The sequence below is a fragment of the Gorilla gorilla genome, chromosome 3, assembly GCF_029281585.2.
Source record: "Gorilla gorilla gorilla isolate KB3781 chromosome 3, NHGRI_mGorGor1-v2.1_pri, whole genome shotgun sequence".
NCBI classification, from domain to species: Eukaryota; Metazoa; Chordata; class Mammalia; order Primates; family Hominidae; genus Gorilla; species Gorilla gorilla.
The window spans coordinates 55,673,954-55,695,304 of NC_073227.2; the positions used below are offsets into that span (position 1 = coordinate 55,673,954).

Consider the following 21,351-nt stretch of genomic DNA (forward strand, 5'->3'; position numbering starts at 1 on the left):
ATCAGATAAATGCAAATCAAAACTACAATGAAGTATCATCTCACCCAAATTAAAATGTCTTATATCCAAAAGACAGACAATAACAAATGCTAGCAAGGATGTGGAGAAAAGGGGATCCTCACCCACTATTGGTGAGAATGCAAATTAGTACAACCACTAGGGAGAACAATTTGGAGGCTTCTCAAAAAACTAAAAGTAGACCTAATACATGACCCAGCAATCCCACTGCTAGGTATATACCTAAAAGAAAGGAAACCAGTATATAGAAGAGATATCTGCACTCCCATGTTTGTTGCAGCACTATTCACAATAGCCAAGATTTGGAAGCAACCTAAGTGTCCACCAAAAGATGAATGGTTAAAGAAAATGTGGTACATATATGCAATGGATTATTATTCAGCCTTAAAAAAGAATGAGATCCTGTCGTTTGCAACAACATGGATAAAAGAAGACGTCATTATGTTACCTGAAATAAGCCAGGCACAGAAATACAAACTTCTTATGTTCTCACTTATTTGTGGGAGCTGAAAATTAAAACAATTGAAGTCATGGTGATAGAAAGTAGAGCAATGGTTGCCAGTGTCTGCGAAGGGTAGTGGTGGGGGAAAGCAGGGTTGGTTAATTGGTACAGAAATATAGTTAGATAGAATGAATAAGATCTAGTATTTGATAGCACAACAGAGTGACTACAGTCAACAATAATTTATTGTACATTTAAAGATAACTAAAGGAGTATAACTGGATTGTTTGTAACATAAAGAAAGGATAAATGCTTGGGGTGATGGATATCTCATCTACTTGATGTGATTATTATGTGCTGTATGCCTGTATCAAAATATTTTAGGTACCCCATACATATATACACCTATATACCCACAAAAATAAAAGAATAGAAATAGAAAATGACTTCTTTATTTTTAAAATGAATGCAATATCTAACAGATGACTGCCAAATTCTTCAATGCAATCAAGTTCACAAATTCACTCACCTAAGCAGCCTGATTGGAAACTAAATAGAAAACAAACAAACAAGAAGCCATAAACAGAAGAAATTCAAAAGGTAGCTAACATGTTCATCCATGTTAGATACCCTGCTGTAATTAATTTTAAAATTAACCTTCCACATATTCATCAGGCATCAGGCACGTTCGATTGTCTGAATTTTCCTCTGGAAATTGACTGCAATCTGTGTCTTCAGGCCACTGTAGGCCCACAATCCCAAGAACAGACTCACAGCGTTCTTTAGAGTGTTCACACAATGCCCTAGATGAACAAGAAAGACAAAACATTAGAAGCAGAAATAGCTCCATCTGAGACAGATGTTATAAATTTATGTCAAGTTTTAATTCTGTGTATGTGGCATGTATTGTGGGTGTGTGGATATAAAAGATGCACATATATATGATAGGTATTTGGGAAACCAAAATGAGTAATATCTCTGCAAAGAGTACACATTCCAGCACCACACTTTCACCAAAAGAAACTTTATTGCAGAAATAGGTCTAAAGATGTTTCCAGGACACAGATTCCCTTCTCTACATTGCCTTTCTCATTCTGTCTTCTGTCTTTGAAGGAGACACATTCTCCAACCTTTTGTTCCAAACAGGGAAGTCTCCAACATCACTTTGGATAGTTTGCCACCAAAGTCATTGAATCGTATTATACAACACCCTCATCCTCAGAGATCTCCCCCTCTGCAGACCAGCCCTGTGAGCCATCTCATGTGCCACCTTAGCTTGCCTAAGGCATGGCCTCCCTTACTTCAGCTTCCATCAATATTGGTGAAAAGCTTAGGACTCCTTCCAAACCCACTTACGTTGAGCTCGAGTTAGTTAAAATGTTTGTTTTTTGTTTTAAAGAAATGATATACTATTGTATCACGTGGTTTCGTGCGTATTATGTCTTTTGTCTCCAGAATATTTTTAAGTTAAAGTATCAGCGTGCCTCACAGAAGATTTCTTTACTTCTTTTTTTACTTCTTATGGAAAAAAATATGATTTTTGTCTCAATATATTACTAAGAAATTAGTTACATAGTTAAAAAAAAAAACCTAACCAAAGTAAGTTCCTAGGCCAATATACTCTTAATGGACTCAAATAAACGCTTACTTATCAAAAGTTTCAAATTTTATACACTAATTCAACCAAGTTCTCATTTTTAAGATAAAATGGGAGACAGATCTTCCAGAAAGGCCAGCTCCAGTCTTGCCCAAAACTGGTAGAGAAAGTGTAATAATCAAAAGAGGAAATTTTGGAGAAAGTTCTGTCTAGGTTTAAGTCTGGACAAAGCTCAGCATAACTCAACACTGGTTTAGCCCAGGAATTTGTGGTAAAGATAAAGCCATGGTATTTCTATATTAGGTCAGGAAAGATGGAAAGTTCAATAGTTGATAACTGTCTGTTGAACTAACTAGTTTTGTTGCAGATTTATAAAAAATGTATATAACTCAATTGCAACTGCTATTTTAAATTAGTCATATGATACTTATTTGTACAAAAGACTATATAGTGCCTGACTCTACCACTTCCAATTTTTTTTCTGTAAAATGGAAATTACAATATGCAGCAGCACAAGTCCAGGGGGTGCTGTTCTTATCATAGTCCTTGTAGTGTTCAGCCATAGGTAGCACCTCTGATGATACACACCTCAAAAGGTTATTTTGAGTATGCTACAGCATAACATCCTCAAGTATTTAGCCCATTGTAAGGCCTCGATGTTAGATTTTTCAGTCTCATAGCTAAAAAATTCAAGTTAAAATTAATAAACACACCTAGCAAAAGCAACTATGCATTGCTTTATGAACTTATTAGCATATTATTCAAAAATTTCTGATAAACAAATATCAAAATATAAAATTCGTAGTGATAGACACTGAAAATGAAAGATGTATGGGTAAACCTGAAAAAAAGAAATAAATTTATCTAAAAGAAATTTACCAAAATTTTGATTGAACAACACTTCAGGATCATCCTTGGTCTTATGCATTTTAATATGGAACTTAAGCCCTGAAATTATAAATTATATCTGGATGTAAATTCACATTTATATTTACAGCAGAAAATGCTGCTTCAGGGAAATTTTTATCTACATATGAAAAGAAAGTCAAATGCCAGAAATTGTTAAGTACTATTAAAAGAAATTATTCACTATCACTGACCTTGCTTTGCAAAAGTGAAGTAAGATTTAAAAACAGCTTTTTAACATAAAATTGGTATTAGAGATACTTAGCAGAAATTTTCAGATATTTTTCTACACAAGCTAACATTTAGTTTTATTCTCTCTATTGGTATAATTTGTTCAGTTCCCCAAGTCATTTTGAAATTTTATTATTTCCTGTCCTGTCTCTATAGATGCCCTTACTTTGTTATCCATTTGGTATTCAGCATATAATTTATTGTTTTCTCTTCTGTCCACTATAGTAATAGTACTGCTTTTTTAAAAAACTCTGCGTGACTTCTGATCCCAACATATGGTTTCTGCAGTTGCTACTCGCATTTAGGCCAGCACATTTGTATACCTACCCCTTGAGGGAAAACAGCACTGAAGAGAGTAGCAACTCACTTCTGAGGGGCATCTTGTATATGCAAACCCTCTGACTACAATGCCTAACACATGGCGCAGCAAAGGGACAGACTGCCAAGAAGCTATTGTGTTCCTGTGCTATCATCATAGCTATTGTCCATTCAGCGTTCATTACAATGAATCAGAAGCACTTTACATTCATTTGATCTCAAAACAATACAACCCAACAACCATTACTACCCTTATTCTACATGTAAAGGAACTGAGGCTGAGAGAGACTCAGGATTTTGTCTAAGGGCTACCTAGAAACTAGAGAAGGGTCAAGATTTTAACCCAAACATGGACTCTGGAACAATACTCTTGACACTAGAATATCACTCATATTCAAAGTCCAAGCTACGCTCTTGAAATGGCACATCTTATTTCATTCAAACAGGCAGAGAAATGTCAGCAATGTCCATCGCTGTCCAATCTGTGAGTCTGGCACTATGTCTTCTTATGTCATATCTCTAACAAGTGCTGTCAGAGTGCAGCATTTTAAACACATCAGTGTTGCCAGAAAAAGAGGCAGATATATCCCTTTTATACTATCATACTTTTTTTAAAAAATGGCTTTTTAATACAACAGAATGAAATACCTGTGAATTTATTTGATTAAAACACATAAACTATCATCAAAGGACATTCACAGCTCCCTTGTTTGGTACTTCATTAATGAATTCTGACTCAAATATTCATTTTACAACCTTCTACTTCTTCGTCTCACTTGTTAAATATAAAGTATTTGATAAATGCAGAGCTCCTTAGGGAAATTTACTTTGTCCAAACTCAACTAAGTCTTCACCCCTTGGTTCTCTCTGAGGCAAAATAAGGGACTGGGGTAGATCCCATCATATTACCTGCAAGGAGGGATACGCTGGCCTGTATTCACATCACATTTTGGTACCAAAATGGTGCAAGAAAAGAACATGAGGTATTTATAACAGTTGGTTTGAACAAGTGCAGGGAAAAGAGAAGACTCCCAGCTGATGGATGCTTCCTTTTGAGTCCTGTGGCCAAAGTAATTTGGATAACTTGTACTGTTGTAGGGCAAATTCATGCAGAGTTCCAATGTAATTGGTTCACATTGACCTAACAAAGAAACATACACACAAATATTTTTAAATTTCACATATAAAAACAACTTCTTTAAGTTTTACAAACTTGAAGTCTATTTTATTCTTTCTTTAGAGTAGCTAAGACTAGAATGCCAGTAGTATATAACATTTTTTATGGATACTGAAAATAAGTAAGTTGATTGTGAAGTGCCCTGGCAACTAAGATTCATTTCTGTATATGTAGTTGCTAGCACTGTGACAACATCATGCTTTAGAAAGTCCTTCCGCATTTTTTCCCTTGGCTCAACTTATCTAAAGATGACTCTCTTTCATCATTCCTTTTATTGACTCCAATTCATCTTCTTCTTCTGATTTACTTATTACTACTAAAATAGGATAGCCCCATCATCTTCACTGTCACTAAACTAATTAATGATTTTGATCAAATAGGCAAGTAGATAACTTCTGTCTATATGTTTTATTGTTGATTAATGTGTTTAAATATAAGGCTACAAGATTTCAGGGCAAGAGGAGGCTCAGATCTGTTGGATACTTCTTGCTAATAAGACAAAATCCAAACCCCTTAGCTTGAAGTCTGAGGCTATTTTATACTTCAACCCTAGCCTAACTTTTCAGCTTCATTGCCTGTGATTATCCCATCAACAGTATCTCTGCTGTAATAAATTCTATTCCCTTATGACACCAGATATTTTAAGAATTGTATGTCTTTATGCACCCTGTTTGCTCTCTCTTACCTCCTCTTTTATAACATGCTCATAATTATCTCCCCAAAGGTGGTCATGGTTCTAGCTGCCAGGTGCATATGGCACCTGCTGCCTGGATTAACCCTTTCCCATCTTCCCCACCAAGCTAACTCCTCTGTGGTCTGGAAGACTCAGCACAAATACCTCTTCCAGGAAACTTTCCTGGCCAACCGCTCTTCCCATTAGTACTTCCAAAATGAGTCTTTTGTGAGTGCAATAGCATCTTAGGCACATACCCACCATATGCTCATTGCATTCTGCCATATTCTTTATTTACCTACTTGCCTCCCCTACACAATCCTGAGATTTTTGTGAAATGAGACTTTATCTCTTGATCTCAAAGTCTACACCTAGCACAGTGCCAGAATGAAGGGAGGAAAATGTATCAGGGACTATCCTAGGCACTGTAAATGTAAGAGTAATGAGAAATATTGTCTCTGCCACTGAGGAACTCCACAATCTCGATAGGAAAAAGGATGCATGTGCTGGTAGCTGTAGTAGAATGTGAACAGGGTAGGATAGAGTTTGTATGAACTGAACATTTGTGTATCTCCATTCATACGCTGAAACTCTAACCTGCAATGTGATAGTATTTGGAGGTGGGGCCTTTGGGAGGTGATGAGGTTTCAATGAGGTCTAGATGAGGGTGGCATTTATATGGGATTAAAGTCCTTATAAGAAGGAGGAGAGACTAAAGCTCTCGCTCTCTCAGCCATGTGAGGAAACGCAAGAGGGCAACTGTCTGCAAACCAGGAAGCAGCCTGTTACCAGAGACCAAGTCTGCCAGCATCCTGATCCTGCACTTCCAGCCTTCAGAACTGTGAGAAATAAATGCTTGTCATTTAAGCCACCCAATCCATGGCATTTTATTGTAGCAGCTTGAACATACTAAGACAGACATATTGAACAAAATGCTAGAGTCCAAAGGGAAAAGGTAGTGCAAGAGTGAACTGGGAAGCCCTCTGATATGGTCTGGCTGTGTCCCACCCAAATCTCATCTTGAATTGTAGCTCCCATAATCCCCACTTGTTGTGGGAGAGAGCCAGTGGGAGATCATTGAATAATGGGGCAGTTTTCCCCATACTGTTCTCATGGTAGTGAATAAATCTCACAAAATCTGATGATTTTATAAGGGGTTTCCCCTTTCACTTGGCTCTCATTCTTCTCTTGTCTTCCACCATGTGAGACGTGACTTTTACCTTCCACCATTATTGTGAGGCCTCCCCAGCCATGTGGAACTGTAAGTCCATTAAACCTCTTTCTTTTGTAAATTGCCCAGTCTCAGGTATGGCTTTATCAGCAGCATGAAAACAGACTAACACTCCTTCCAGTGATAAATGTGGTTTGGGCAGCTTCGGGGGAATACAGCAGAGAGGCTCCCAGCTCTCTCTCTCTGTTTGCAGTAGATATGCCACATTCCCTGTGTGGAGAGGCAGGCAAGCAAGTGTTCTGGTAAAATTCGCCCAGGCAGACCAAAGACTCCATGCCTTACTGAGAGTGCTTATTCAAATTAAATTTAATTATTTGACTAAGAAGTGGTATCCATGCAAATAGATGTGCAATGAGGACTGGGCTGAAATATTAAAACATCTCCAGGACTAATTCTTAATTTAAAGAATCCGAGGGTATCACAGATATTATATTTATAAGGAGGCTGATGTTGGCCTGATAAAAAAAAATGATGCATGAAGTGCAATATGACTCTCAGTTTCCTGAAGAAGACACAACACTGAAAGGTTGGCATAATCTTGAGGGTGAGTCAGAGTGGAGAGAAGACTAGACGGAAGAGGTTTGGGGTTGGTCGGTTCAGTTTATCCTTTCCTGTGATTTGTGAAGGAGGGGTTGGACATTATGGACTAAATGTTTGTGTTCCCCCAAAATTCATATGTTGAAATCCTAACCTCCAATGTGGTGGTATTAGGAGGTGGAGGCTTTGGGAGGTGATTGAGTTATAAGGGTACAGCCCCCAAGAATGGGATTAGTGCCCTTATAAAAGGGACCACAGAGATCTCTCTCGCCCTATTTTCACAGTGTGAGAATACAGTGAAAAGTCAGCCATCTGCAGCCCAGAAGAGGGTCCTCACCAGAACCTGACCATGCTGGCAACCTCATCTCAGATTTCCAGCTTCCAGAACTGTGAGAAATAAATGTCTGTTGTTTATAAGCAATAATGATTTGTTATAGCAGTCTGAACTAAGACAAGAAGTAACATTTAAATATTTTGTTACAAGATTTAAAAATGCATGTTTTTCATAACAGTAAAAACACTACAAAGATGCAGAAAGAAAAAGTTCAACATCTCTCCACTCCCCTTTCTGTTACCTTCCCTGCAAGCCAACAGAAGGCTTTGAATGCTTCCATGCCTTTCCCCTGCTCACATTTATCCATACATGCCTTTGCACACTTAGACAGGGATTTCTGTTTGCTTTTGCCAAAGCAGAAGCATACCATTCCTATCACCCTTCAATTTGCTTTTGTTGCTTATTTGTCATGACCATCTTACAAGTCAGCACATGCAGCTCTAACTCTATGCTTTTTTCCTGATATCTTTAATATACTTAAAATTTTACACAATTGGTTCACTTACAGATATTTTTGATGCAGTCCTTTCTTTCCTTGTGCATACCCTCCGTTTCTTTCTTTCTACCACCCCATCAAAGTTTAACTTTTTATTGATGTATTTCACTGAAGATGATTAATAGAACATATCACATGAATAATTTTTCTCTTTTTTATATGTGGAGAATGTATCACTTTTGATTTGGGTTAAGATATAACTTTTAAGTGTTTAGGAGCCAAGGAAAAGGAAAGGATTAAGTAATGATCATATATTATTCTGTAGATCTTTATTGAATTCGGTAAGGTTTATTGGATCTCGAGTTTTATTCCTTCAAAGGCATTCTTCACAGAATGCTAAGCAAGATAAACTCTCAAAATACCTGTCAACCCCAAATTCTATGATTTATGATATCAATAAGCTTTTTTATCTTAAGCATTAGGCTCATGTGTGAGCCTGATTTAAAAATTGCCACTAGAGGGAGATCGCATCACAAACATGTGAGGATATTTTAGGGCTGCAGAACTGTGCTTCCGATGTAAGTTTGATGTAGTACCCAGTACAGTGTCCCGAACACAGATGAGGTTTAATAAAGATCTGTCAAAAAAAAAAAAAATCCTGATGGAATCTCAATGGTATTCCACCTTTCAAAGTCTGTAACAAGATTCGTTCAATTCAACCTAAAGATGGGATCGTTAACTCAATGGTGTTATATCCTTATGATGTGATACTCTGAAGTTACTAGAAATCATGTATTAAGCGATGGTCATTTACATGAAAAATGTGACTTTTCTACATCTAGCTGCGTATATAATAATATTCAAAAATTCATCTTTGCCTCAAACTCTAAATCCCTCTTTAACATTATTATTTTTAATAGTTTGATATTATTTTAAGGTGAACATCCTTATAACTACCTCTCAGGTCAAGAAACTGAACTCAGACAGACACCGCAGAAACCTTCCATATATCTTGTCTTATCTCAACTGTCTCACTTCCTTGCTCTTCTATATATATATACTTTTTTTTTTTTTTTTTGAGAGAGAGTCTCGCTCTGTCACCCAGGCTGGAGTGCAGTGGCGCGATCTGGGCTCACTGCAAGCTCTGCCTCCTGGGTTCGCACCATTCTCCTGCCTCAGCTTCCCAAGTAGCTGGGACTACAGGTGCCCACCACCACGTCCAGCTAATTTTTTTGTATTTTTAGTAGAGATGGGGTTTCACCATGTTAGCCAGGATGGTCTCAATTTCCTGACCTTGTGATCTGCCCACCTCGGCCTCCCAAAGCGCTGGGATTACAGGCGTGAGCCACCGCACCCAGCTTCTTTACAATTTTATTACCTAAGTGTGTACCACCCCTGGATATTGTAATTTAGGCTTGCCCATTTTTTGAAACTTGTCCTGTCTTTTAAGTCTCTCGTAGTCTTTGGGTTCCTCCTCCATTCTTTTGTTTTTCTTTATAATTTAACTATGGAAGAACCCAGACATTTGACTTGTAGGGTATACCAGCTTTTGAATCTTGCTTATCGCACACTCCTGGTGAAGTTAAACACGTTCCCCATTCTTTCTATTTCCGAACCTCGGCAGCTGAATCAACAAGAGTGGGCTGGGCTTCATTCCATTCACAAGACTAGAAGTGGCTAAGCTGTTCTTTCACCAGAAGCCACATCATTCTGATTTACCTCTTTTTGTGATGTTAGCAGCTGTAGATGCTCCATGTCTCCATTCATTAATTCAATGTGTTACCAAATGGTAATATTGTATTCAATCTTTTTTTCACTTATTAGAAAATGCACATGGAAATGCTTTTGTAAATACATCATTCCTCTCTTCTACTATTTGCTCCTAAGGACAGAAGTCTGTAACCATTATAGCAATTGGCTTCTCTACCACATGACTACACCATTTACTCCTACCAACTGAAGCTTGCAAAGAGAGAGCAGGAAATTGCCAGACCCTTAGGGAATTATTCAAAAAGCAAACCTGTTCATTTCTTCCTTGGTGTTGAATAAGAGGGGAAAATGCACAAGTAAGCATAAAACTAAAGGTTGACGAACACTGTGGGAGGCTTGAGAGAGGGCCTGGGACATGACAGCCATGCCTGGATTTCACAGCCATGGTCAGCATGGGCACAGGGAGGCAGGAGAGACATGCCCAGGAGTCGCTTTTGCAGGTTCTCCCCATTGTCTGGATTGCATACCACAAGGGAGAAGTGATGGATTAGTCCCTCCACACTGGAATGAGGAGAATAGCATTCCTGCTCCTACCCTCAAAGGCAAGGACACATCTGTATTTTGCCTCCCAACATGGCACAGAAATGTTAAAGATGCAGGGTTGTGACTGGACATGGCAACACAGGCTGCTAAAAGCTATCTCTTGAAAAAACTATGTATCATAAGAAATGTGGTTTTTAGGCTTTTTAAAAAAGCTGTAGGCACTTCTGTGAATTTAAAATAAGCTTCTCCACTGAAAAATGCACATGGGAATACACAAACCTTTTCATATTCTATTTCAAAGTTCTCACATACCCCTGCAACACAGTCATAAATAGGCACTAGAGCAATACATTCTCAACCTTGGCTATACATTGAAGTCATCTGTAGAATTAAAAAATACTGATGACTGGGTCCCACCCAGTATATCTTTAGGGACCATTAGAAAATCACATAATATTTTATGGGATGGCAAGAATCAGAGTCTTCAAGGACAAGAATCCCGGCAACTCCAGTGAGAGGCTGTCTCCACCAGACAGAATATCTACTACATTCTCCAAACTCACGTTTTCCTTTGGCATCAAGCAGACTCAGAAATTACTGTTCATTTGTGCCTCAGAAGCTGAGTAATACTAGTCTCTGATAGTGGTAAACATCTTCAAGTAATGAACCATATTTTCAAGTGTATGAAGGATTTTCTGAGATGCCACTTGTTTGTCCTTACAGAGACCTAAGTACGCATATATCATCTTGAAGTTCTTTGAAAGATCAGGAATAACATCTTGACTTTCAACTGCAAGTTAGGCACATATGCCTTATTTTTTATTTATTTATTTTTTTATTGAGACGGAGTCTCGCTCTGTCACCCAGGCTGGAGTGCAGTGGCACAGTCTTGGCTCACTGCAACCTCCGCCTCCTGGGTTCATGCCATTCTCCTGCCTCAGCCTCTTGAGTAGCTGGGACTACAGGCGCCCGCCACCATGCCCGGCTAATTTTTTTTTTTTGTATTTTTAGTACAGACGGGGTATCACCATGTTAGCCAGGATGGTCTCAATCTCCTGACCTCATGATCCACCTGCCTCGGCCTCCCAAAGTGCTGGGATTACAGGCGTGAGCCACCGTGCCCGGCCTATGTGCCATTTTTAATAACACAGGAGTAATGGGGGCAAGTGGCTAGCCTCGTGCCTTTTACTCAGAAAACAGCATGTGCAAACGTTTGCTGAATATATGTGGAGAGAAGTTGGCAAGAATATACATGATGAATGAGGAAGCTGGTGACACAGTGAGACACTAGGTAAACTGAGTGTATTTATCAGTGGGAAGATGACAATATGTTCTCCCGCACTGAAAAGTGACTTCTAGGAAGCTAGAAGCCTGTCACCTTTCTCCACCACTAGAAAGCCCAGCGCCCATCCCGATGCTTGGAATATCATGTACACACTACAAATATTGGTCAGCTCTATGAGCCAAGAGTTATCCAGTTGCCTTTCCTATAATTTATTCTTTTGACAGGAGACAACATATTTTAAATATTTAAAATTTGAAATATTTCAAATATAGAGAAAATAGGATAACATACACCCAGTTACTTCCTACCCAAATTTGACACAGGCTAACATTGCCTTTTCTACATTTTTGAGTCTAATAGTAAGTGTCATTCCATGTCAAACAACCCCCAAAACTTTAATAATAAACACATGTCTTTGAGATGACACTGTCACTATTCAAATTGAAGGTGAAGTAAAGAAATCACTCTGAAAAATTTCCACGGCAGATTGAGAGATGAGTAAAATGAAACAATGGAAACAGTGGCCCAAATATGTTATACGTGTGTGTGTGTGTATATATATATACACACATATATACACATATATATGCATATCTACAGATATGTTCTATTTAAATCAGTTTAGAGGAAGTAAAATGGCAGTTTGAGTGTGTCGACTTTGTGGCTTGACTAATATCTACTGTTCTCTCATATGGGAAATGGAGGAGGGGTGGGCATGTGCTTCCAGGCAAAGAGTTATTAAATGCCACAGTCAATCCTGTCAGTCTGGGTTTTTAATTAGCTGCCTGCCTACACCCCCTTCCCAGCCTCCTTTTTTCACCCCCTTGAGACTCTGTAACAGTTACAGAGGTGCTCACTATAAGCTCTACAGTGACCCAGAAAGGTCACCAAGTAAAATTAGGACTGCAAAACTGCAGCAAATGCAAGGCCGGAGACTTTCAGCATCCCAGCTTCCAAGGGCCTTAGACTGAGAGGACATGTGTTAAGAAGTAATACCCTGGCTGGGTGCAGTGGCTCGCGCCTGTAAGCCCAGTGGATTACTTGAGGTCAGGAGTTTGAGACCTGCCTGACCAACATGGTGAAACTCCATCTTTACCAAAAAATAAATAAATAAATGAATAAATAAATACATAAATAAATAAATAAATTAGCTGGGCGTGGTGGTGTGTGCCTATAATCCCAGCTACTTGGGAGGCTGAGGCAGGAGAATCGCTTGAACGTGGGAGGCGGAGGTTGCAGTGAGCCGATATCGTGCCACTGCACTCCGGCCTGGGTGACAGAGACAGACTCTGTCTCAGAAAAAAAAAAAAAAAAAAAAAGGAATACCCTCTTGCCAACTGAAAACTGACTGACCTGCTTCTAAATTTCTAATCCCAACCTGAAAATGCAGCAAAAAGTTCATTAGAAAAAGTGAAAGAAGCGAGTATAACATGAAAACAGAGCCCAGGAGTCAGAAATCATTACTAGAAATCAGTCGCTGGGGATTTTCTGATTCAATTTTCCATGAGAGTCCACAGGGTGCTCTTTCACTTCCACCCATTCTGTCTTCCCCAAATAACTCCTCCTCCTGAAAGTCATTTTAGAGCCACCTGCTTACACCATTTGGAGCTGTTACACTGTCACCGAAACAAATTAGCCTAATGGTTCCAAAACCATTACAGGTCATCAGAGTTCCTGGAAAGGCGAGAATAAATTTCACTAAAAGAACCGACTGCCTGTAATCCCAGCACTTTGGGAGGCCCAGGCAGATGGATCACTGAGGGTGTTTAGCGCCTGTAATCCTAGCTACTGTGGAGGCTGAGGCAGAAGAATCACTTGAATTCGGAAGGCAGAGGTTGCAGTGAGCCAAGATGGTGCCACTGCACTCCAGCCTCGGCGACAGAGTGAGACTGTGTCTCAAAAAAAAAAGAACAGATTGCCAAAGTTGTATGTGGCTATTTCTATGAACTTCATATTTGCTTCTTGGTTAAAGTTTCCATTTTTGAAGCTGTGCTTTAGAAAGGAAGAAAGATAGCATCTGCCTACAGATGGAGCCAAGAAAATAATACAGAGAACTAATGCTGAGCTGAAAGTAATGGTAATGATATTAAGCAATGTGGACTTAGAGTCGTTCGCAATGACACATTTGTTTCTGATTGAAGTTAATTAAGACCATTTGGTTTCTTTACTACTACCACATGCGACCTTTTAAAAAGAAAAAGAAAATAGGTAGCCTTTTTTGGAGGGATTCCAGACTTCAGTATTTGAATGTCAACGCAGAAGAAAAATGCTGAATGCATGCCCTGACATGGCTATTGCATTTGTCAGCTGTTGTACTTACTACAGTTATTCAGACTGTTGTTCGGGTCACAGAGAGAGCTACCACCACATGAATCAAGGCAGGGATTGTAGAGGCATCTTTGGTCTCCTTCTTGACATGAAGTCTGAACTACAGAGGGAGGAAAAGGCACATTGGCTTTCATCATCTACAAATTCCTTACCTAAGGATCTAAAAGATCAGGAATGTCTGATGGAGCTGAGGAATAACACAACTTTAATTTCCTTCCAATTTCTCCAAAAGTATTGAACATACGTTGAATAGGTGCTTTCTGGATTCATTTTCCTGGTAATTAAATACAATCCAGGTATTCCAAAATAGGAATGAAGAAATAAGAGACAAACTACACTAAAAACAGGTGGTTGTTGCATTTAATGGAAAAAAATAGTGTTTTCTTTTTACATGGGTGCTGACACTTGATTACAAAATAAAATTCAAGAGATTTGAGGGACAGAGAACGTTATAAAAATCTTGAAATTCTGAATATGAAGTGACACTTTTTTAAGACTCATTTGCTCCCAGTTCTAGTCTCCCTCTAAGGAAAATGCTTTCTCTAGTAATAAATAGGGCATCAACACCAATACAATAAGGATACTTTATCATAATACAAGTGTTATGCAGCTGTTATCCATATTTTCAATATGTCCTTGGAAAGTGTCATCAGCCTAGCTATGATGACTTGAGAACTGGGTTTCTTGTTTCTAAGTGAATGACAGCAGTAATATCAGTGTTTGCCCTAATGATTTTTCCTTAAGGTAGGTAGAGAGGAAACTGCTTTTCCCATTGATTCCCTGGTCATTTGTAGATTAAATGGAGAAGGTAATAAATTACTGCCCATTCACTCTCTCCCCCATTACAATCAATTACCTTCAGGCATGTCATCTGGAATCTAGTCAACCTTGCAAGGCACTTTTAAGTATAAATAATAGTATGTGGGTATATATAATCATTCTTACCTATAATTCTAAGATGATGTTTATTATACTGAAATATTTATCCTTTCCAGTACCACTAATGTGCAAATTAATACACAAAGCCTTGCAGAAAGGAGATGTCGCTCTTTTTTTATGTCAGCAGGGTCAAAATTTTTTCTCAAAGCAAACCTAAACAATTTCTGTGAGTTTAGGCTCTTGAGGAGATTTTATTGACATCATGCATTCATTATTTTGGCAAATATTAAGTGCATGCCATGTGACAATCTATGTGACAAGCTAGGCACTGAGCATTAAAAGATAAAAGGGCATAATACCCCCTGGGAAGTGGCTTGTGCTCTGATAGAGGTATCATCCTGAACAAAACCTTCTGATGCTGTGTGATCACTGCTTTATGGAAGACATATTTATTTTTACTTATTTATTGTTTCATAGAGATGGAGGTCTTGCTATATTGCCCAGGCTAGTCTCAAACTCCTGGTCTCAAGTAATTCTCCTGCCTCGGCCACCCAAAGTGCTGGGATTACAGGCATGTGCTACCACACCCAGCTAAAATACATTTAAAGAGCAGTAGAAGCCAATGAGACCAGCATGGGGAAGTTTCTCAAAGGACTTTTCCAAGTCATGGTAAGAGGAAAGATTGGGTTTCCCAAGCCAAGAAACAGCACATGCAAAGGCCTAGAATAGGGAAGTGCACAGGTCAAAGTAACTGGAGCTTCAACCACTGAGAAAGGGGCTGAGAGAGGCTAGACAGGTAGGCAAGGACAGAGCCTGAAGAGTTTCAAAGGCCTGGCTCTTCAGCAAGACCCAAAGTCTCCAGAGAAGCGGCCCCTGCTTCCCTTTCCAGCTCTGTCTAGCAGAAGAACAAACCTGCAACCCGTGCTGACAATTATGTAGTATTTAGTACCAGGCCCCCTTTCGTTCTCAGCTCTCTAATCACAATGGTCTGCCTTCTCTCATGGTCCTCCTACACATGCCTTGCACCTTCCCACCACAGGAATTTTGGTCAAGCGGTGCCTTGTGTCTCAATTGCTCTTTCAAGCCCCGTTCTTTATGGTTAACCCCACTCATCCTTCAGGCCTGAGCTCCAGTATCTCTTCCTCAGGGAAGCTTTGTCTGAGGCGCTTTACCAGGGCATGCACCCTATTAAGGGCATCCAAGCACCCTGAATTTCCCTTCTTAGCCTCTGTTGCTGCATGGTTAGGCATTGACTTGCCTAATAATTCGTAGCATGCCTATGTCCCCCAGGAGTCTGCAAGCTCCATCAGCTGTTTTGCTTACCATTGAATTCCCAGGGGATGGCCACATATAAACACCACAATATACATTTTTTGAGTTGAATCCATTAAAGTGAACAATATAAAAATACTAAAATTTTACTTTTAAATCTGTTTTATCATATGACTTTCTTACATCTCACACATGTAAGGAAATAATCTACAAAGCCTGCCATTTCATCATGAAAAATCCAAAATTATTTCAGAGTTGAATTATACAGAAAGAAAGAAGAGTTTGATGCAAACAGAAGTGCTCGGTTGATATGCACACAATAAATTATGTTTAATAAAGGATTTCATTCTGAATTTAAAAACTGGTAAAACAAAGCACTCTTTGTATATTATTTTTATGTAATAAGTCTGTGACTGAAAAGCTCTCCCTTTAGGTCTTTGGCATTTTTCCATTAAAGTTATTCTAATGATCAATATGCATTACGACAAAACTAATTTATCTATAGGTGACCAGTCTCATTGGCTGATTATGAATATGCACAGCCCAAGATATGCTTTAATGTAGTAGCCATGTAATAAAAGCTCACATATATTGAGTTTTTGCCATATGCCAACACTATGAAGTAGTTATCACTATTCTGAGTGTACAGACACACAAACTGAGACCTAAAAGGGATGTAAGTATTTTGCCAAAAGTCACCATATAGTAAGTAGCAGACCGAGGCTTGATCCTGGGTATCAGGGCTGCAACAATCATGTTGTTAACAACTAGGCTATGCCCGTGTAGTATAAACAAATGTGATTTTTGAGTCTAGGCATATTCTTCCCTGGACCCTACTGAGAGGCTTCCACACACACTGGAGCTGCATAGAACTTTCTTTTCTGACAGAAATAGTTACATTTAAAAAACAATTTATTGGATCTAGTTTTTCTTTTTGAGATTCACATGCAGATATCAAATCCTTTTAAAGTGTATTGCTTGGTAATAAGAGGCATTAAACTGCTTCTCTGAACATGATTATTTTAGGAAGACATTACGTTTCCTTTCAGAAGCCAATTTCTTCTCACGGGAATCTAATCTGATTTAATTGGATGCTATACACTAAACTTCTCTCTTTATCACGGCTTTCACCATCGAACAGTTAAGTGAATCTGACCATGCTGTTCAGGTGTCTCACCTGAGGAATGGTTTTCAGTGTAAGTTGCTTGAGAATTACGTTTAGCACAAGAAAGTGTTTCCTGGCTGACTAGGGCTGTGAGGACCACTATGTTAGGCAATCTGGGATTATTTACATGGGAATCCTACTTAAGCAACTTCAAATGTGTTCCTTTGTTCCCAAGGAGAGGACCACCAGTAAAGGAATGTTCTGGGGTGGTGGGACACACTTACTGACGCTGCAGTTCTCCTCATCACTCCCATCCTTGCAGTCCTCGTCGCCATCACATTGAAATGTGCTGGGGATACATTGTCCATTTCTGCATTCCACCAGACCCTGGCTGTGACAGGCTAGGAAGGGCCAGAACAATATTCACTTTATTTATTAATTCTTCTCTCTCAATCTGCACATCAAATAAGCAACAGCCATTTATCAAGCATCGCTAAGAAACAAGGTGTTCTGCACACACAAATGAACATATCATTGATTTTATTTCTAGAATTTTTCCTGCCTTATTGAACAGCACTTACCAAGATTAACTTTTTCTTGAGAACTGTGTGATTGTTTTTAGTGATAGAAGTATCATGATCCTACTTACTAATAAAAATGACCATTTGTAAAGGGTTCATTATATGGCAAGAGCTGTGCTAACTGCATTGTATATATAATCTCAAATTCTCATATAAATCTTGTAAAGTAGATACTATCATCTTTGTTTTACAGATGAGAAACTAAAGTTTACAGAGCATGGTACTTGCTCAAAGTCCCATGGCTAAGAGCTACAGCCAGAATGTGAAGGCAAGCTTTTTGGACTCTCAGCCCCAATATTTCATTATTTATCTACTTGACCTCATAAGCCAACAAAATAGTATATGGGAAAGAACTTGCATAGTAACTAACACATAATAAACACTTTATTTCAACACTTGTTTATGACAACTGATATTTGAAAGGGATGGCCTAATATCCATTAACCTTCTAATGCCTATTGGTTCTCTAAATTCTATACCTATTGTCTTTTAGAGTATCGGAAACCCATGGATCATGTGACCTCAGCCTTCACTGAATTACTAATATTATGACCTCTCTGTTCTTGAGTCAAGACTCCACACCAGAAGTGTTCTACCTGAGCACCATGTCCTTGCTTCTCCAAGATCTAGTGAGATACAGTCCACTCTGTTCCACTGTGTCCACTAGGCAAGGACTCGGAGGACATTCCACTTCAAATCCATTTCAGGGAAGAGGAGAGCTACGCATTGTGACTTTTTATATGACTTTTCTTATGTCAAAATAAAAACTATGTAATCCACATTTCTATTTTTGCCTCAAATTATAAGCCAATTAAATATTCAATCTCATATATATAATCAACTTTCTTACTTTTACTAGACACAAAAAGATGAAATGAAAAGTATAATTAATTCAAACATGCAAAAGAACGTATCACGTTAACTCTTTCAGGTCAACTGCACTCTCTCTTAACACCTGACAGCTTCTATTCAATCATGTATATTATCCTCTAATGGGTATAGTATATTTTCCAGGGGGAAAAAGTGTTAATAGCCATACTTGTTATTAGTTTGAAGTATAACAACTGTCTGAAGATTTTCATTCACTCAGAAACACAACAGTCTATAAATTTATATTATTACTACGTTCTCTCTCTCTTTTTTTTTTTTAAAGATGGAGTTTCACTCTGTTGCCCAGGCTAGAGGGCAATGGCTTGATCTTGGCTCACTGTAATCTCCACCTCCCTGGTTCACGCCAGTCTCCTGCCTCAGCCTCCTGAATAGCTGGGACTACAGGCACCTGCCACCACACCCAGCTAATTTTTGTATTTTTACTAGAGACTGTTGGCCAGGCTGGTCTCAAACTCCTGACCTCAGGTCATCTACCCATCTCTGCCTCCCAAAGTGCTGGGACTACAGGCATGAGCCACCATGCCCGGCCTATTATGCTCTCTTTGTATCATCATATGAACATTAAAGGCTCTCTTCTCTCTGACGATTCTTTCCATGTTCTTCCACAAATGGCCCCTGAAAACATGTTAGGGCACTCCTGCAGGGAAGCTTAACTACTCATATATTGTGTGCAGAAGAAAGGTTCCCCATTCTGTGGGCAGAGCATCACCTTTGACAAAGTCACAGAAGCATAAAAGAGACATATGGAGCAATGAGAGAGAAAACAGACACCCACTTGGCTAGATCAGCCAAATGAAGCTTGGAGTTTTGTAGGGAGAGGTGTGGAAGTCAGATACACTCCATTGCTATTGTCATCCCACGACTCAGTGATCTTTACAGGCTAGAACCAAAGCATAAGAATCTTTCCCTTGGAATGCTGTGTATATAGTGAGTCTTAAGTACAGTCTCAACCTTGAGTACAGCCTAAAGAACCAGAAATGGAAAAATAAGCAAAACAAACGTCCTCAGAGCACTCACAGCAGTTGACCTCGTCGGACTTATCCACACAGTCGTGGTCACCATCACACACCCACTCCATGGCGATGCAGCGCCCGTCCCCGCAGCGATGCTCTGTTGTGGGATTGCAATCTGGAGAAATGAAAACTCACGAGCATGCAGAGAACCAGCATGACAAACAGGCAGGATTCTATGGCTCCCAGTTCCCATCGAAGAGAGTCTGTTCCAATGGCTCCAATACTTTCAATAACATTTCTACAATAGGTCTGGCCCAATTAAAATGCCACGCCCTCCCCACTCATGTGCCCCACTGACCACCATCACTGTGGGGTAAGATGGGTCTGTTTTTCAGATAAGAAACTACTCTAGCTGCCCCAGGACCCGTAGTTTGTTCTTATTGTTGTTGGCTTTTGTTTTCTTTAGTTGTCATTTTCTTTCCTTATGAAAAATTTATGATTTCTACCCTGGTTCAAAAAACAGAACTGTGATTTGTGTTTCACAATGCAGCTAGCGGATTTGATGTATCTGTAACAGCTCTCTCACGTTTCTAGGAATTATAACTTACCTGTCTGGCAAATTGGGAAGGCAAGTATCTCCTTGTCATCTCTCCTGATGCTAAGCTTAAGTTTTTAATTGATTATCTTTTTTTTGAGACAAGGTCTCTCTCTTTCTCCCAGGCTGGAGTGCAGTGGTGTGATCATAGCTCACTGCAGCCTCAACCTCCTAGGATCAGGTGATCCTCCCACCCCAGCCTCCAAGTAGTTGGGACTACAAGGAATATGCCAGCATGCCTGGCCTTATATCCAAAAGAACTGCTAGGTAAGCCATGCAAAATATTTATGTTATATTCATGATTCTTTTTAGCCTGGACTTCAACTTTGTCCCAATTTATATATTAGTGAAAAAGAACTAAGTGATAAGTTTGCTCTCACAAAGGGCAGAATCCATAGGATGCTTTGCCATGAGAGGTGCTATACCCTGAATATAAGCCGTGTTTTAGAAGATGTATGTGGATTCATGAATAATAGATTCCATGAGAAAGTATGATGAGTCTAGTAACAGTGCCATGGTCATAGACAGACTTCCGGAGTGACCATGGATCTTAAAGCGTATTTTGGATCAACAGAGGAAAGTATAGGGAGGACACAGGTTTGAGAAAAGAAGAAAAGCACAAGAGGTGCTTAGGCAGGAACCAGAAGAGCACAGGGAGCCAGGGCAGAGGCTAGTCTGAAGGAAAGTGATAATTATTGCTATTAGATGGAGACAACTGGCATCCAGACACACAAACTTCACGATAGCCTGCTATCTTCAGAGGAATTATGTTGCCTGTTAAGACCATTTTTTTCTCACATGCTACCTGCATGCTGGCCCTCTCCACTAACCTATCCAACTACCAAACGACACTCACTCATTTTCAATCCCCTGCATTTCCTAATTATCTCACTGGTAAAGGGAAGGGTTGAATCTGATGATCTCCAAGGCCTCCTGCAACTATAATTTCTGTGATCTATATAATTACAATTTCCTCTCATCCTTTTTCTCAAGACTAGTCAGTCCCAGGATATAACCCACATCTAAATGTAAGTTAGTACAGTCATTATGGAAAACAATATGGAGGTTCTTGAGAAAACTACAAACAGAACTTCCATATAACCCAGCAATCCCACTACTGGGCATATACCCAAAGGAAAGGAAATCAGTATATCAAACAGACATCTGCACCCCCACATTCACTGCAGCACTACTCACAATAACCATGATATGGAATCAATTTATGCCATCAAAAAATGAGTGGAGAAGAAAATATGGTACATCTACACAATGGAATACTATTCAGCCATGCTGAAAGAATAAAATCCTG

The 21,351-nt window shown here is 39.2% G+C and overlaps 1 protein-coding gene across 9 annotated transcripts in view; it reads right to left on the reverse strand.

Moving 5' to 3' along the window:
• The window catches only part of CORIN (corin, serine peptidase), a 244,941-nt gene that overhangs the window by 67,598 nt on the left and 155,992 nt on the right, over window positions 1-21,351 (reverse strand). For 5 of the 9 annotated variants that reach the window (XM_055385558.2, XM_004038637.5, XM_055385561.2 and 2 more), the window contains exons 8-12: window positions 19,512-19,622; window positions 17,307-17,423; window positions 13,759-13,866; window positions 4,422-4,653; window positions 1,118-1,263 (exon numbers count right to left, since the gene is read on the reverse strand). In XM_055385558.2, coding sequence (XP_055241533.2) covers window positions 1,118-1,263; window positions 4,422-4,653; window positions 13,759-13,866; window positions 17,307-17,423; window positions 19,512-19,622 — 714 coding nt within the window. The remainder of the gene's footprint in view (window positions 1-1,117; window positions 1,264-4,421; window positions 4,654-13,758; window positions 13,867-17,306; window positions 17,424-19,511; window positions 19,623-21,351) is intronic. The other 4 variants (XM_055385560.2, XM_055385559.2, XM_019025855.4 and 1 more) reach the window with 2 other exon arrangements.